This window comes from Fusarium venenatum (genome assembly GCF_020744135.1).
Source record: "Fusarium venenatum strain MPI-CAGE-CH-0201 chromosome Unknown EDB82scaffold_2, whole genome shotgun sequence".
Lineage (NCBI taxonomy): Eukaryota > Fungi > Ascomycota > Sordariomycetes > Hypocreales > Nectriaceae > Fusarium > Fusarium venenatum.
In genome coordinates, this window is record NW_027072130.1 from 8,586,026 (window position 1) to 8,601,915 (window position 15,890).

Sequence of the window (15,890 nt, forward strand, 5' to 3'; positions counted from 1 at the left end):
TGTAACCTTCAAGGGGTCCTAAACAGCGGGAATGACTCGCCGTTGGCCTAGTGTTAGTGTCTTTGCTGTAAGCTTTTAGTGTGCACTACAACAGACTCGACCTTGCTAATCCCCGACCTAACCCACGATCCAGTTTCATGGAGGAACCTAGGTTCATAAAGGTGGCACCAATACGACCTAACCCCTTGTATTTATCTTGATTAGGTTTCTTATAAAGAAAGGCTTTATACCCGTGGCCTTGTATCCAGTCCTCTACGGTATTTCCGATTGTTTTCCCTATTGTTTTCCTTTTATTTTTCGTTTCTCGTTGCGTGTGTTCGTAGCCGCCATGAGCGCCGACTCCTTCGTCGCTGAGGCGTTCACCTTACTAGCGATTGGCATCCTCATCATCCTTCTTCGAACATATGCACGAGTACGCCAAGTCGGGCTTCGAAACTTGGAGGTCGATGATTACCTTATGCTACTCGTCATCGTCCCGTATACGATCGAGACGGCCCTTGCTCACACAGTTGGCGCAAAGTTTCGCGGCTTGACCAACAGTGGCATGACGGATGAGGAGAGGGAGGCCCTATCACCAAACAGTGAGGAGTATGAGCTGAGAGTTGGCGGATCCAAGATCCAGCTCTGCGGTTGGATTATATATTGCTCAGTGCTTTGGCTCATCAAGACGGCCATGTGCGCCTTTTACTTTCGGCTCACGGTATGTCTGATGGGTCTATCAAATGAGAGCTTCGACACTGACCGTTCACAGGCCGGCCTTCAGGGCTACAAGGTGCGAATCTACGTTGGCTTTGGACTTATTGGCTTGACATACTTTGTCATTATCTGCTGTGTTCTTTTCAGCTGTCGACCTTTCAACCACCTTTGGCAAATCAACCCCAACCCAGGCAGTATGTTGGACAATGTTACCAAGTTTAAACTACTTTGCTAATTAACCCACCAGACTTTTGTCAGCCCGCACTGTCGAAGCTGTACATCTTCATCATTGTCGTCCTCAACATCCTTACCGATATCTATTTACTAGCCATTCCGCTTCCCATGCTATGGGGCGCCAAGATTCCCAAGGTCAAGAGATATGGATTGGTAGTCCTATTCTCAGGTGCCATCTTCGTCATGGTTGCTGGAATCTTGCGATGTGTACTCATCCTCCAGGTATGTTCTATTAAGTTTACACATTAGCCTTCTTATACTGACAGCCTCTCAGAACGCCGTCACAGGTCCCCAACAAGCCGCTTCGTGGGCTGTCCGAGAATCGTTCGTCGCCGTCGTAACATCGAATTTGCCAAGCACATGGGTCTGGATGCGACAGAAGCTCAGACCCATCTTTGGCTCTCTCTTATCATCCAACATTGTCAGCTCAAAGTACAATGGCGGTCCCGAACCAGGAAGCATCATGCTCGGCGATGGGCAAGGCTCAGCCTGGAGGAGTCGTAGTGGTCGATCTGATCTCAGGACCGCCAACGATAACGACCATGGTGAGCTCAACGTTTACATCCATGGCGGAGGGGAAGGAAGTTCGGATGAAATCATTCCTTCCAAGACGGGTGGTATCACCAAGGACGTCGAGTTTACCGTTGAAGAGTCCCACCGGAGAGTGTAATTATAGAAAGTAAATACTGCAGTATAATAACTATAGAACTAGAATAGAATAAGCTAAACCTGTTTCCGTACTTATAAAGTTAATATTCAGGACACTGTCCTCTAATGTGTCTATATTTTGTCCCTTAATAGTCTAATTAAATTCGATGTCAACAACTCCCCGCTCATCCCTCTACAAGCTTCACATCGCCTGTCGGGTATGTCTGCGAGTATATTTGATGAACATGTAGGCCGCCTCGTCTTACCATTTTCGGACATCTGTCGCTGTTATCAACGTTACCCAGGTTGTGTGACTTCCCTTCGTCCAGTCAAATTCTTTCCGATCGCGCAAACATGTCTCATAAGGCGAGTTTTGGGTGACAAACGAACGTTACAGTGAAACACGGGAGACTCTCACAATACTGGTCACGCATCTTGATCAGTCCGTGACGTTGAGGTCGTGCGCTCCCTCCAAGTCGTGATGCACAATGACTGTTAGACAAGAAGCAGTCCTCAGGAAATAATATGGCAAGACTGGTTCGCCTTCCCGCGTACCTACAACTGCAAACAATTCCCCGAATCTCAATTGCGTTACTTTTCACACTTACATGCCATACATAATCTTGTCTTGTTCCAGATCCCGACGCAAGTTTATCATCATTCAAGATGGCAGAGATACACAGACCTGCCCTTGGTCAAGAGGTCGCCATCGAAACATTATATGACGCAAAGCGTGACCAATTCCTTCCAACTTCAATTCTGCCTCCTTCCGTACCAGAAGGTTTCATCACAAGATCTCAACGTCAGACATCACAACAGTATGACCTCTCTTGGTCCGTGGGAGCTACTCATAAGAGCAGATTTAATCTCATGAACATCGATGCGAACCTTGCTGCAAGTATCGCTTGCGACTTGACCGTCCCTCAAGGATATGGCATGTTCCTGGAAGATGGCACATCTGAAACGAATATCTTGCAAGGCAACGTCCGTCATATTTACAATACCTGCAGGGAGTACGTGGAACTTGGCAATCAAGACATTTCGCATGTTCTTGCCCAAGGGTTCATCTCTGTTGCAGATGGTCGCAGTACTCACTTCGTCGTTGCGGCCAACTATGGGCTTCAAAGTATCATCACCATGAAGTATAACCTCAGAGACCCTCGCAACAAGGCCAACGTGGAACCTGTCTTTACCCACGACGTGAGAACGGTACACGACATTGCCAAGTTGCTCTCTTCACTTAACTTCAGTAACAATACGGTCAACAGACGACTGGCGCTTGCGTATGAGTTCAGACTCTATACCGACATACAGAAAGAGTATGGCATATGCATCGAAAGTCTCGCTCTATTATGCACATTTGTTCAGACAGGTCCACGACAGATTAGGGCAGATTCCGGGAAGAAGGGATACCCAATCAATTACACACTACTTCCCTTGCAGTTCCTGAGGCTTGGAGCTACTACAGTCCCCGATTCCAACCGGACGCATATCTCGATCACCGATATAGATCCAGTCCTCGATATCTTTGACCGTTATAACGAGGACAAAGATACGCTAGACAACTATAAATTGGACATCCGAGGGAAGAAGCATTGCATTCCTTTACAACATTTCGACGATGTCAATAATACAATCCTCCGCATGTTAGGCATCCAAAACAACCTCAAAGTTGAACTCAAAAGAAGGGTACTCAATGTTAGAAATGGCATTGAAAATGACCGTCGTCTGCATGAGCTACACGCGATCATTGAGACCAACCCTGAGAGGATTTCTTTGGTCTCGATTACAATGCAACAAAGCGACAAGATGGACTTCATCACCCGGGCTGTAGGTCATGGCGCTACATACATCGGCTTCAACGGCCTGTCTCTCAAAGATGTCACTCTACCCCACGATAGCCCTGCACCTTATACGTTCGAGTTTAACAATGCTGTGCTCAAGAGTTCTATTTCGTGGAAAGAACAGCACGATGCCTTCATGAAGTTTTTGTGGAATCCCCAAAGACGATGCCAGGTTTATATCGTCGATTGCGATGCCCCATTACAACATAAACATCTCGACTGTGCTCGATTCAGTGAAATGCAGAGGAACAACACGGCATCGATACAACACGAGGAGCAGGATTAATCGTCCTTGGAACAGAGAGAGCCAAGATCTGAGCGGGCACGGCAAAAGGATTCTAGAAAATGCGTCGCGCGTTACTCTCGAGAAGCTCTTGATGCATCAGCTACACAGAGGTTCACAGAACACCGTCTGATCAAGATGCCCTGTCCAGAAAAGAGTTGCGACTACCAGCGAGATTGCAAGTTGACATGTACTGAGTGCGATGCTCTGATTGAGTTTAGTTATGGGGATGACTATATATTCTGCGACTGTGGGCGAGCCCTCTGTAACACTTGGCGGTTCAAATGTGACGGTGAAAGTCATGGACGCGACTTCGACCGGCCTTCTCCAAGGCACCTGGATAAGTACCTCAAAAGATCATCTCGACCTCACTATCGCAACATACTGGTCCTCGGTGAGACCGGTGTTGGAAAGTCGACATTTATTAATGGTTTTTACAGCTTTCTCAAGTTCAGCAGCTTCGACGAGGCAAAGGCAGAGTCCAGAAGAAAGCTCGAATACGTGATTCCTTGTCGCTTTTCCATCACCGTACCGAGTCGTACTGGCTCATTGGATTACGAAACTCAAGTCATCCGTGTAAGCTCTCGAGATGACGAGCGAGACGGTACTGGCGGAGATTCTGCGACACAAAAAACATCGGTTTATACCATGAGATATAGAAACACAACATATCGTCTATTTGACACTCCTGGTATCGGTGACACGCGAGGTCCTGAGCAGGACAAAGAGAACTTGAGAGGCATTATGGCCAAGCTGTGGGACTACGAGGAGCTTCATGGTATATTGATCCTGCTCAAAACCAACGAAACTTGGATGAATGCCACGTTTCAGTTCTGTTTTGAAGAGCTTTTATCGACAATTCAACGCGACGCAGTTCCCAATATTGTGTTTGGCTTTACATACACCATGGACTCTAGCTATCGTCCTGGGGTTGTCTTCCTATTCTCAAACGCAAGCTGGAAGATCATGCCAATGTCGACTTTGTCTTGAATGGTGAAACGTCATACTCATCCGATGTGGAGAGTCTTCGTTATCTGGCGGCCCTTTCCCGAGGAATCGAGAGAGATGATGAGAGAACGTGCCATGAGAGCTGGGACAAGTCGAGAGCCGAGGCGCTGAGGTTTCTCGAACATATTGACGGGCTCAAACCGCACGATATCGGTCAGACCATCAGCATGGATGGGGTTCGCCAAGCTGTAGAGCAACTAATGGTTCCTATGGTTAAAGTGGCGCGGGTGATGAAGGACAATATTGAACGCCTCGGCAACGACGTGAAGGAGCTCCAGGGCACGCGACTGACAGGGGATAAGCTGCGGAAAAAAACTACATTTACAAAGATTCGAGTTAAGAGTCGAGAAACTGGATAAACCGCGCACGGTTTATAAAAACAGGAAGTGCTGCGATTTGAAGACGAACCCGAGCGGCGAGGTAGTCACAGATTACAGATGGATCTGTCATCAAGGTTGCAAGCTTCCAAATGTCACCGAAGACTCTACGGGTCACCCAGGACTTGCGAGCTGTCGAGCATTCAAGAGAAACAAGACGACCTGCAGCAATGAGCATTGCGGGCACCATTGGCAAGAACACGTACATATCCTGTATGAACTAGAGGAGCACAAAGCTCAAGTCAAGGACACCGAAGTCGAACGTCGATTAAAGGCCAATACAAACGACATCACAGTTCGTCAAGAAGGAATACGAAAAATCAAAGACCTTCAAAAAGAATACGAAGATGAATGTGATCAACTACGAACAGCAATGGTGCGATTCGTAGCATATCTCAAAAAGCATGCCATCACTGCCGTTAACGACAGGACAGAGAATTACTACGCTGAACTCATCACAATTGAAGAGAACAAGATCCATCGCGCAAAAGATAGAAGGATGAACGTTGATGTAAACATGAAACAGTTGGAAGGTCTCAAGCAAGATCTAGTTGCATATCTGGAACTCACTGAGACGATCAAACAAAACATGCGCGCTCCTCGCAATTCATCAGATAAGCTTATTACTCAAGATGGTGTAAGGAAACTAATTCAGGAGTTGTATGATTTGCCGCATTTTGGGAAGAATTTGGAGAATATGAAGACGGTTACTGTTTCTTCTCATGAGACGAATGGTCGCGAACGATCGCATCGGAGGGAAAGAAAGGTCTCGTGGGAGGAGGGATGTTGTATCTGGTCATGATGTGGAAGACAGAGATGGGCGGCGCGAAAGAGAATCTAGTGCTAGGAGGGAGAATCGTGAAGGTAGGCCTTGGTTGTTTTGGCGCTCATAGCGCTATAACGTCTTCTGTCTAGCACCACTTCTTCTGCTCAGCACTGCAGCTTCTGCCCTACTCCACTATAGCTTCTGTTCAGTACTATAACTTATTCCCAGGCTTGATTCCCAGCGGAGTTGTTTAATGGTTTTTTTCTACCGAATTATTACGCGCCAACAAAACTCCTTCAATCTGAAATGGTCAGTCAGAAGGAGCAGGTTCAAGGTAGAGTAGATCATGAGATGGATATTATCACTCATTTTATACAGTATGTGATTGTCAATCTTTATTTATTCATTTATACAATCTATCATTTAACATTTAACCCATAAACATAATCTCATGCAAGCGCTTTTTAAAAGAGTCTCCAAAGGGAGTCTGCAGTCTTGGTAGCCTTGAAGCGGCTATACCATCTAACCACAGGCCACAACAACAACATGGCCATCGCCCAAATGGCAAGAAATGCGAAAGGATTGTCAATACCATCCGTGACATCAGGGTTCATGGGCTTCTTCCTTCCTGTATCATGACCAAACATATACACCCAGAAAGCACCAAAGCCGAAGACGAAGAACATGTGCACGATGTAAAAGAACAACGCAGCTCGTCCAAAGTCGATCAGCATGGTGAATCGGCTCGCCACTCTTGTGGGAATACCTTTGAAGATGGCAAGAAGGAAAAAGTTACCAGCCATGGTAAAAGCCCAGAATGCGACATCAGGAGGGTACTTCATGATGTAGAAGAAGGACTGTACTGAGACGAGGTACTGGTTGCGCTCGGGGTGGGCGACGTGGGCAGGTGTCTGCAGACATCCTTCGGAGAGGTTGCCAAAGTGTGCGACGCGCGTGAGGACAAAGAAGAGGAAGAAAAATAGACCTGCGACCAAATGGCACAGAGAAGAGACTCGAGCGTTCCAGGTCTTTGCGACGTCGATGCGACCATAGAGTAATCCCAGGATGGCAAAGGATACCCATGCCATGGGTGGGAAGACGGACATGACGCGCGGTGTAAGAGTGGTCCAGAACCAGAAGCCGAACCAGGGATCGTGGGATACAGCAGGGCCATCGGAAGGACCACCACTGTTGTCGGAAGAGAGGACCTGTGAGTGGTCCTTGATCTCACAGTGGCCGTGGGTTGGCGAAAGCCAAATGTTCCACCAAATCGTAACCAGCGCAAGCACAGCAAGAAGAGCATTATGCGCATGCCATGAAATGCGCTCAGCACGGCTGGTCTTGATGACAATTACACTCTCCAACAGTGGTACGTTCTCCTCATCATCTTCCTCCTCGGGGAAGAAGCGATTAATAGCGCTCGCCAAAAGAGGCTCCGTTGAGTCAATTGCCAACCAGAGCATACCCGCAAGGAAGTAATCAATGGCGAGCGAAAACAAAACCATGTTCATCAGCCAGACCTTGCCCATCGTCATAGCAAAGCCCATGACAAAGTTCGCAAAGATCAAAACTCCCATGCGCACAGCAAAGTATTGCATGATTCGTAGCTTGGACCAGCCCAGCTTCGTTCGCGATCGTCCAAGATACACCACTCCCACGCCCAAAAGCAGCGTAAAGCCCGGCGCGCAAAGATGCGTAAGCGTGCGGATAAAGTAGGCGAAATCTGTGTTCCATTCTTTAATCGGCAAGCCATCCATCTCGGTTTCGCGACCGGTGCCGTGGGACCAGCTGTTGAGAGCAAGACCCATGTGGTCCATAGCCATGAGAAGCATCAAAAGGCCGCGAAGTAGATCGGGAGGTAGGGCTCGGGAGCTCGGGTTTGTCGGCTTGGAAGGTTCGGGTTCGGGAATGACTTCTTGGAAGATTGGTGGTTCAGAATCGGGTTCGGGAGGGAGTGTGCCGTAAGCGATGAGATGGCCGAGACGTTGGTCAGAGGATGAACCGTGGTGAAGAAGATGTGAAGGTCTTCGTGGTTGAGGGGATCTCGGAGGAGGAGGGGATCTCACACCAGCGGCCCTTGGAGGAGGAGATCTCGGAGGAGGAGACACCATACCAGCCATCGAAGACATCATACCAGCAGACATTGGAGGAGGAGTTCTCACACCGACAGACCTTGGAGGAGGAGACCTTATACCATCGTCTCTTGGAGGAGGAGGAGACCTCACAACATCTCTTGGAGGTGGAGACCTTATACCAAAGTCCCTTGGAGTAGGAGATGATATCTGAGAATTCATCGTTGCTGCCACTAATCAACTCTATGTCAGAGTTGCTTTGTAGATGAAGAAAAAAGAAAAAAAAGAAGCGAGGAAAAAAGAGAGCAAGAAAGTCAAGGGTATATCATGGTTTCGGATAGGTCGGTGAGTGCCTCGACCGATACTCCGTTGACCGCGATTTCGGCATCATAGATTGAATTCTACAAGCTGATTTGATTATCAACCGGCGGACTTTCTGAGAGAAAAAAAGATCCTAGTCGCAATCCGTTGCGGAGATTGATTGTTAAGCGAGACTAGTGGACAGCGAGCTGGCGGTTCGCTGTCTAGCGTGTTTTATTGTCGTGACAGTTGGCAGTCAGGCTCTGTTTTCGCATTAGGTTCGTGGTTGATTCGTTGGCAATGCGCTGGTAGGAAGTGGCAAGATGTTTGATGAGCATGGCAATGATGGCATTGTGTATGGATATGGATATCTTGAATCCGATGCTGTGGGAGTGAACTGTAAGACAGTGAGTACATACCCGTTGGACATGGGGCTGAAACGGGCGACGTCATAGTCCACGACGCTTACATACGCGACGATATACGATCAACACCAGCCCCGCGGTTTAGCTAGCGGGCCGAACTGTAGCCGCTCGACCTACCTAATTGATACTATTTGTTTACACTCTTCGCTGTCATGAGAAAAATTCATCTCTAGCCTCACTGACTCATCCCTACCCAACAATGTCTCAATGCCATGCAAGTAGGGACCGGAATAAAACTACGTTCGTCCCGTAGGAACCTCATACCCGCTCCTGTGGGGTGATTTGTCGTTCAAGCTAAGTATGCAGCAGATCACCAGCATCAAAGACAAATCTACGTGGCCCGGTAGTTGCGAAATAATATGTTGATGTGTAGTCATTATTAGTAGACTGTCTGCTGTGTTGGGCTGTGGCTGGGTGGCTGGGCACCAAACATTGCGCGTCCATCATAAACTAGAATCTTCCTGCTCAGAAGCAACTAATGCCTCAGGACAATGTTTCCGAGACTTCGAAACAAAAGCGTCTATCAAGAATGTACATCTGTAAGCATAGCCAACTTGAGTTAGTAACCCTGACACCCAACCCTGAACTCCGTAACCCTCTTAACCCCATCTCTCTTCTCTCTTCTCTCAAATAACAAAGCCTCGCAGCCTCGCCAAAATCGTATCATATGCACCCCACCCTCCCGATCTTCTAGGCCCGTGACTCTTTTGGACAAGGATTAGATGTCCTTTGAACATCTCATCGCGCAGAGCAGCGGGGCGATTTCCAGACCAACCAGCAAGCGACTCCGATCACTAACCAGCAAGCGACTCTGATCGTCACAAGGATATCTTGGCCTTTTGCCTTTACTTTTGCAGCCTACCTCAGATTGTCTCTCTTTGTCTCTGAAATCTGTTTAGGGATAACCTTTAGACATCTTGTGTAATAAGGCTGTGCAAGGGGGAGACAAAGCTCCAGATATCCGATACCCATGTTGGCCATACCAGCGTCTGTTTCCCCGAGGGTTAGGAGGGTTAGGAGGGTTAGGGTATAAACTTATTGGTTAGCCGAGAGTAAGGACCAACTAAGTAAGAACCAATGCATAGTTAGTCCAGGGTATAAGTAGGATGTGATGGATGGGTGACTTGTAGCACAAAGACCTATCGAACCATTCTTCTACCCGACCCATGCAAGCCACGTCGCAAATTCAGGTACTCCCAATCGATGATCCCCCCAGTCACACCTTTTTACATCTTTTTACATTATTCGTTTTTTGCTTATCTTGCGGTGTGATGAGAAGTCAATCACCTTGGCAAGTTTTCTCTTTCTTGGCAAGCTAGCAGGTTCTTTTCTTTGTATTAAAAAGCCTCTATCCGTAGAACCTTGAGACTTTACTAGCCCAGTTTAACACATAACTGTCTACTCTCGGTTAGTCTTGGATGTAAACAAAAACAAAGACCATGTAAGTGGAAATAGAGATAAGCGCTAGGAGATATACCACACTTTGTATTCATTTTGAATAGGATCTCAAGTCACTTTTTTTCTTTCTTTTTCTACTAAGACAACCACAACCAACAACTAATAACCAACAACCCGGTTGATTAACCAATTACTATATCCACCCACTCAACTATACTCTTTAGGACGATTACATACCACAATGCGAGGAGTATATTGTTCTTATTCAGTAACCTTGTCAGATTAATGTTCTGCATCTCCTCAGCTGTGATTTCTCATTGTTTTGCTTTCTTGGTTAGAAGAAGCATAACATAACAAATACAAACTCTCATTTAACGCCTGGTTACTGTTTTAATGGGATTATCCTCAATGTTCATCTCGTTTAACGCCTGGTTATCGAATACCTCACCCAACGTCTTTGCCTCCAGGATCATCCATCCACTAGGTAATCTCGCTTGAAAATGCAAACAAACCAACACCAAGCCACATTTTTTTGGAATATTATGTAGGCTGCCGTCTTTGTTTTGCAAGCGTATTGTTTTTAAAAACACGAGGTTAATCTTGCCTTGTCGCCGGCTTACTATATCACTTTCTCAAACTCAGAGACAGCAAAAGAATCTCCTCAATCATCCACAATACAGAATATTCTTTCTATCGACATCTTTCCATTATGGCGGCAACTGTTGTTCCGCGCATTACGGGCTATCATCCTACTTCATTGGACGACTCTCTTCCCACTCCCACGCGCACTCCCATAATGCAAAACGGACAACCACCTCACAGCGATAACACCAACCTCGTTTGGACGGATTCGTTCAAGATTTCATGCATTAAGGAGCTTAATGATAAAAAGAACTTCACCCCGGAAAGTCTCAACTATCTTATGTATCTTCTAGGCGAAGAGATTCGAACCCAAGAGCATCCTCCAAGATTGAGGATCATGGTTTCCACCTTCTTGGATTTAAGTGCGACGGCCCTATCGCGTAGTAAACCGAGTAAGTTCCTGGCACCAATCTACCACCGTGAGTCTAAGGGGCATTGGTCCATTGTTTTTGTGAGCGAAGAAATCGAGGTTTCATCAGACACAACCTATATCAGAGCTCTACATTACGATTCTCAACCACACCAAAAGCGTAGTCAGGATGTCATGACGAAGCTCACCCATTGGGTGGAGGGACATTATGGGAAGGACATGAAGTTGAGGTTTTGGAATGTTGTAAGTTTATATTTCATGTTACATCTGCCGTTCTTCCTACTAATTCACTCAGGATGGTCCTGTGCATGATCAACGGTACGGCAGCGGACGATTCGCCGTCATGGCGGCCGTTGAGTTTGCCAAGTTTGGAACGATCAACTTAAAAAACCCTCGGACATGGGATGTTAACTCAGGACAGTTAATCATGGACATTCTAAATGGTAAGCGCGTGGCTCTCCGTCAGGATCCGTCGCAGTCCACCATGGATGACACCCCCTCCAAGCTGGGACGTCCCAAGTCCGCGCCCTCGACAGCCTTGCACAAGAAGCAGTCTGGCTCAGAATTCCCTTCTTACAAAGGCGACATGTTTAAACACCCAGACACAGCGCCAGAGCCTTCTCATGAACGTCGCCGGGGGAGGAGCACGTCGTCTATTAGAAGTGACCGGAGGAGCCAGACGCCCTCTAACTTGTCAAGGAAATGGGCGGGGATTGTCCACAGGAGTGCGGGCTCGAAGCCACCTTTTTTCGACGCACGTGAGCCCACCTCCAAGCGACGCAGGATCGGGGGTTCTTTAAAGCTCAATATGGACAATAAAGACATTATCGCGCAACTCCCTTGTCCGCAACTGCCAACCAGATCTTCTCTGATGGAAGAGAGTGACAAGCGTATTGCCGACCTCCATGAGAAAGAGCAGAGGTTGAAGGGGGGTGAAGATGCGCTGAATGAGAATGCCCAGGAGTTTGCGAATTACACAAAGAAGTTTATCGACGCTGATTCAGAACACAAGTCGGCCGAAAATCAAGTTGACAAGAAAGTACAGGAAAAAAACGCTCATGTCGCAAAATACCGCAAAGCTCCTGCTGGATTTGAAGACGGGTTGGCAGACGAGGACATGGCCGACATCGCCGAGATGTTAAACACCAAATTGATGGAAAAGGTCATAAATCCCATGAGGGTCAATGTCGAGGATAAGTTGAAGCAGAAGCGCAAAATGAGCGCAATGGTCAAGTCATTAGGTGACCAGCGCCCGGGGCTACAGACCGACGTTGATACGGTCAAGATTAAGAAGGCGGAGGCAGACTTTGAGGCCCAACGGGCCTGTAGGCAAGAGGACAAGGCGGTTGTTATAGAAAAACATTGGAAGGAATCCATGAGGTTTTTGGAGACAAAACTGGAGAATTACGACACTGTTCAGGACAAGTCCGTAAAGGATGGTAACTGGTTGGGCAATTTTAAAGAGCGACGACGTCAGAGACGCGATGAACCAGCGATATAAAAAGAAATGGTGGGATCTATAATGTATGCATGCAATCTTGAGGGTTCAATTGGAGTTTGTTTTCCAGCAGGTAATATGCAGGTTATTTCTTCTTTCTAAGACGAGTACATTCAACCAATATCATATCTCGTTACTTTTGCTGGTATGACAGAAATAAAAAGAGCATTGCATTCGTAGTCGCAAGTTACACACAATGAGGCAATTCCCAGACTGACGGTTAAAGGTGGGACCTTTGCCTATCTAGGACGTCTATTACATAAGCAATTGACTACCAATAGCAATGCTCAATAAAAAAGAGGGGTTCTGGAGGGAAGCTTGTCCAGAAGACCAAAGCTCCCTCCGGAATCCGGCAATTCGGGTTGTTATGACGATGACCATTCAATCTAGCAACTCTCACAATCAGCACCAACATTTCTTTTAGTGCTTGGGCGTGGGGTCATCGGCAGTGAAAAGACGACAAAACGAGGTGATGTTCCCAGGGTTCCGTCCCTGTAGTACAACCCTGGCCTGTAACATTACATGGGTTACAAATCTCTCCTCCCCAACGAAGAACAGTAGCTCGATTCAATTGAGAGAAGTAATTACACACGGTAATTGTCAATTGATTGGTGACTCTTCACGGAGTCTACTCGGAAATGCCTCGTCAACTACCGGGGCAAATCACGGCTACGTACGGGCCGTCGTCCGAATCTTGGTTGTTATCAAGACTTATCGTCAGTGGAGGTTCAAAAGTTAATTGATACTAGTGACTTTCTGTTCCAAGGCAGTAGAGTCAAAAAAAAGAAAGGTTTTTGTCGTCAACTCAACTCAACAAATTGGAATCTAATCTCAACCTTTCGGTATCTGTCCGTCCCAAATTTATTACAGAGTACAGACTCTCCCACTGTATCACCCCCCAACAGTGCACTATAGCTCTACTGCAGGCTTGTCACATCCACCCACACACCTTGCATCTCCGTCCCGTCCTTTATCGCGCCATTCTTTCCCCAAGCTGCGCTCCAGTGGATTTCCCGATAATGTTTTCCTCTCGGCTCGCTTCATTTTCTCTCCGCTCGTCGGCCTCCTCTTCTTCATCCTCCATCGCTTCAACTCTTTCTTCTCATCACCTAGCTTCTCGATCCATTCCAACCGCTTCTCGCTTGCGCTTCTGTTCCTCTTCATCCTCTTCTTCAACAAACTCCTCTCCCGCTTCAAAACCCACCTCGTGGCGCACAATGGCCGAAAAGGACATCACAAAGTACCTCCAGCAAAGCCACGACCGGCTGTTCGTCAACAACCGCGAGTGGGCTGAGAACAAAGCCAAGGTCAACCCCGACTTCTTCAAGAACCTCGCCGCTGGCCAAGCCCCCGAGTACCTCTGGATCGGATGCGCCGACTCTCGCATCCCCGCCGAGCAGATCTGCGGCCTCGAACCCGGCGAGGCATTTATCCACCGCAACATTGCCAACCTTGTCTGCAACACCGACCTCAACGCCATGGGCGTCATTAACTATGCCGTGAAGCACCTCGGCGTCAAGCACATTATTGTCTGCGGCCACTACGGCTGCGGAGGTGTCAAGGCCGCCATGACTCCTCAAGATCTTGGTCTGCTGAACCCCTGGTTGCGAAACATCCGCGACGTGTACCGTCTTCACGAGAAGGAGCTCGATGCCATTGCCGACGAGAGTGAGCGATACGACCGACTCGTCGAGCTCAACGTCGTTGAGCAGTGTCGCAACGTCATCAAGTCTGCCGACGTTCAGCAGTCATGGCATGAGAACAAGTACCCCATCGTCCACGGATGGGTTTTCGGATTCAAGGACGGTCTACTCAAGGATCTTAAGATTGACTTTGAGGCGGTGCTGGGTGATATCCAAAAGATTTACAACCTTGTTGACAAGAAATAAATGGGGAAGCAAGTTAGCGTTGATAGAATAAGAATTACAATACCGTTTCAATTGGTAGGCATGACTGACTCTGTCTGTGACAAGAACAAGTCAATCGTAAACAGAGGGACGTTCGCCTTTTAAACATGACAGTAGCGTTCCTCTAAGTGCCTGATATGCAGGGATATCACAAGTCTTCAGCCCTACAAGTAACTGTAACAGGGACCACGGCTTGGCTCGACCGCCCATATGACGGTCTGGGCCTTCAAGGTGTCGATGGCGATGCTAGCGGGTTTATGTCAGTGGCGCAAGAAACGCATGGATTTTAGCCAAGAGACTTCGATCTTGCTTCTCTTTATTCGTTTATGAGCAAATCAAGTCAAATAATCCTAGAAATTGGGCTTCTTGCGTCTTCAATCAGGGAATTCACATCATGAAGATGGTCATCACGTGACCACCCTTTCAGGATGCATCTCCACACATCGTACGATTTCCCACATGGCCCTGGGGATTTGCATCGTGTACCTTGCAGACTTTAAAATCTCGACCCAAATACGGGCTATTGTTCTGAGCGCCGGATTCGAGATTGACGGGGATGATTTGTGGAGGATTGAAGCCGGAAGAGGAAGGTTATTTGGTGATAAGGAATGGCCATATTTCTGTCAAAGTCATAGGGCGCCATCAGGGTACCAGAAAAGTTGGCTGCTAGAAACATAAGAGACTAAATTAGTAGGCCACTTTATGCTATTTTGACCATACTTGCCAGGCTATTTATTTTTGTAGCCTAAAGCTTAGAGGTCAATTCTTCTGCTACCCAATAGGGCGCTTAGGCCACAAATACAGTTGACTGGACTTATGATGAACAAGGTGGATTTGAGCACTGTTGAGTCTTGAATCATCTTGTACATGTCAAATCTGATCTAGATTAACGGTGCTGCATGTTCAAAGGCGCCGCGAAATCACGTTCAATTCGTACTTGTAGGATTTGCTAATGTTGCTGTGGTGAATTGACGCAAGGTTCTACGCCGGAAGACCTTGATGGCCGACCCAAGTAAGGTCCCCTCTATGTAGCCATCAATCAGGCCATAATGGGATTTATCCTTCAGTATGAAATTTCGATCATGTTTAACTGCGATTACTCAAACAGAAGGTAAATACTTGTTACACGCAGAAAACTGTTCGGTCTTATTTTTATGGTGGCGCGACAACGTTGTCTCGTGAAGCTAGCCATGGATGAATCACCACATTCAATGATGCCTTCAAAATTTGACGACATTTCGCCGCATCAATCATTTAAACTCGGTTGCTTACAGACGGGCTGCCTCAGTATAGTATTTAATTCTCACAATTCATTTTTAGCTCATTCATCTTTTAATCTTGCCTTTTGCTGCAATGTTTCAGTCTGATTGTATGCGTTTTGTTGTGAACCCGTTCGTTCCACCACTTGTTGTCACTTATTCA

General features: G+C 47.2%; 6 protein-coding genes across 6 annotated transcripts; 5 read left to right on the plus strand and 1 right to left on the minus strand.

Annotated features, from left to right (window-relative positions):
• Positions 1–328: 328 nt before the first annotated feature.
• On the plus strand, positions 329–1,600 carry EDB82DRAFT_525680 (uncharacterized protein; the record flags this gene model as incomplete). Its single annotated transcript, XM_025736374.1, has 4 exons — positions 329–700; positions 752–890; positions 944–1,152; positions 1,205–1,600. 4 exons carry the CDS (start codon positions 329–331, stop codon positions 1,598–1,600), a joined length of 1,116 nt encoding a protein of 371 aa, XP_025586988.1.
• A 644-nt stretch (positions 1,601–2,244) lies between these two features.
• EDB82DRAFT_537472 (uncharacterized protein) lies at positions 2,245–3,851 on the plus strand (the record flags this gene model as incomplete). The annotated part of the gene is made up of 1 exon (XM_025736377.2): positions 2,245–3,851. The coding sequence occupies one exon, from the start codon at positions 2,245–2,247 to the stop codon at positions 3,706–3,708; it is 1,464 nt and encodes a 487-aa protein (XP_025586989.1). The 3' UTR covers positions 3,709–3,851.
• A 1,581-nt stretch (positions 3,852–5,432) lies between these two features.
• Positions 5,433–6,044, plus strand: EDB82DRAFT_502159 (uncharacterized protein). The gene has a single exon (XM_025736379.2). It carries the CDS (start codon positions 5,464–5,466, stop codon positions 5,890–5,892), a length of 429 nt encoding a protein of 142 aa, XP_025586991.2. The 5' UTR covers positions 5,433–5,463; the 3' UTR covers positions 5,893–6,044.
• Positions 6,045–6,221: 177 nt separating this feature from the next.
• On the minus strand, positions 6,222–8,306 carry EDB82DRAFT_198273 (uncharacterized protein). The gene is made up of 2 exons (XM_065607189.1): positions 8,077–8,306; positions 6,222–8,013 (listed from the first exon to the last, which is right to left on the minus strand). Exons 1-2 carry the CDS (start codon positions 8,148–8,150, stop codon positions 6,321–6,323), a joined length of 1,767 nt encoding a protein of 588 aa, XP_065465085.1. The 5' UTR covers positions 8,151–8,306; the 3' UTR covers positions 6,222–6,320.
• Positions 8,307–10,760: 2,454 nt separating this feature from the next.
• EDB82DRAFT_576025 (uncharacterized protein) lies at positions 10,761–12,733 on the plus strand (the record flags this gene model as incomplete). The annotated part of the gene is made up of 2 exons (XM_025736381.2): positions 10,761–11,306; positions 11,359–12,733. The coding sequence occupies 2 exons, from the start codon at positions 10,761–10,763 to the stop codon at positions 12,562–12,564; spliced, it is 1,752 nt and encodes a 583-aa protein (XP_025586993.2). The 3' UTR covers positions 12,565–12,733.
• Positions 12,734–13,778: 1,045 nt separating this feature from the next.
• On the plus strand, positions 13,779–14,450 carry EDB82DRAFT_525685 (carbonic anhydrase; the record flags this gene model as incomplete). The annotated part of the gene is made up of 1 exon (XM_025736382.1): positions 13,779–14,450. The coding sequence occupies one exon, from the start codon at positions 13,779–13,781 to the stop codon at positions 14,448–14,450; it is 672 nt and encodes a 223-aa protein (XP_025586994.1).
• Positions 14,451–15,890: the final 1,440 nt, after the last annotated feature.

Bases quoted from the DNA above. Each gene is read 5' to 3' on its own strand.
- EDB82DRAFT_502159 (XM_025736379.2), top strand. From the start codon at position 5,464: ATGGTGCGATTCGTAGCATATCTCAAAAAGCATGCCATCACTGCCGTT.
- EDB82DRAFT_198273 (XM_065607189.1), bottom strand. From the start codon at position 8,150: ATGAATTCTCAGATATCATCTCCTACTCCAAGGGACTTTGGTATAAGG. The intron at 8,014-8,076 runs GTCTCCTCCTCC...TGTCGGTGTGAG, and splicing joins CCTCCAAGAGATGTTGTGAG to AACTCCTCCTCCAATGTCTG.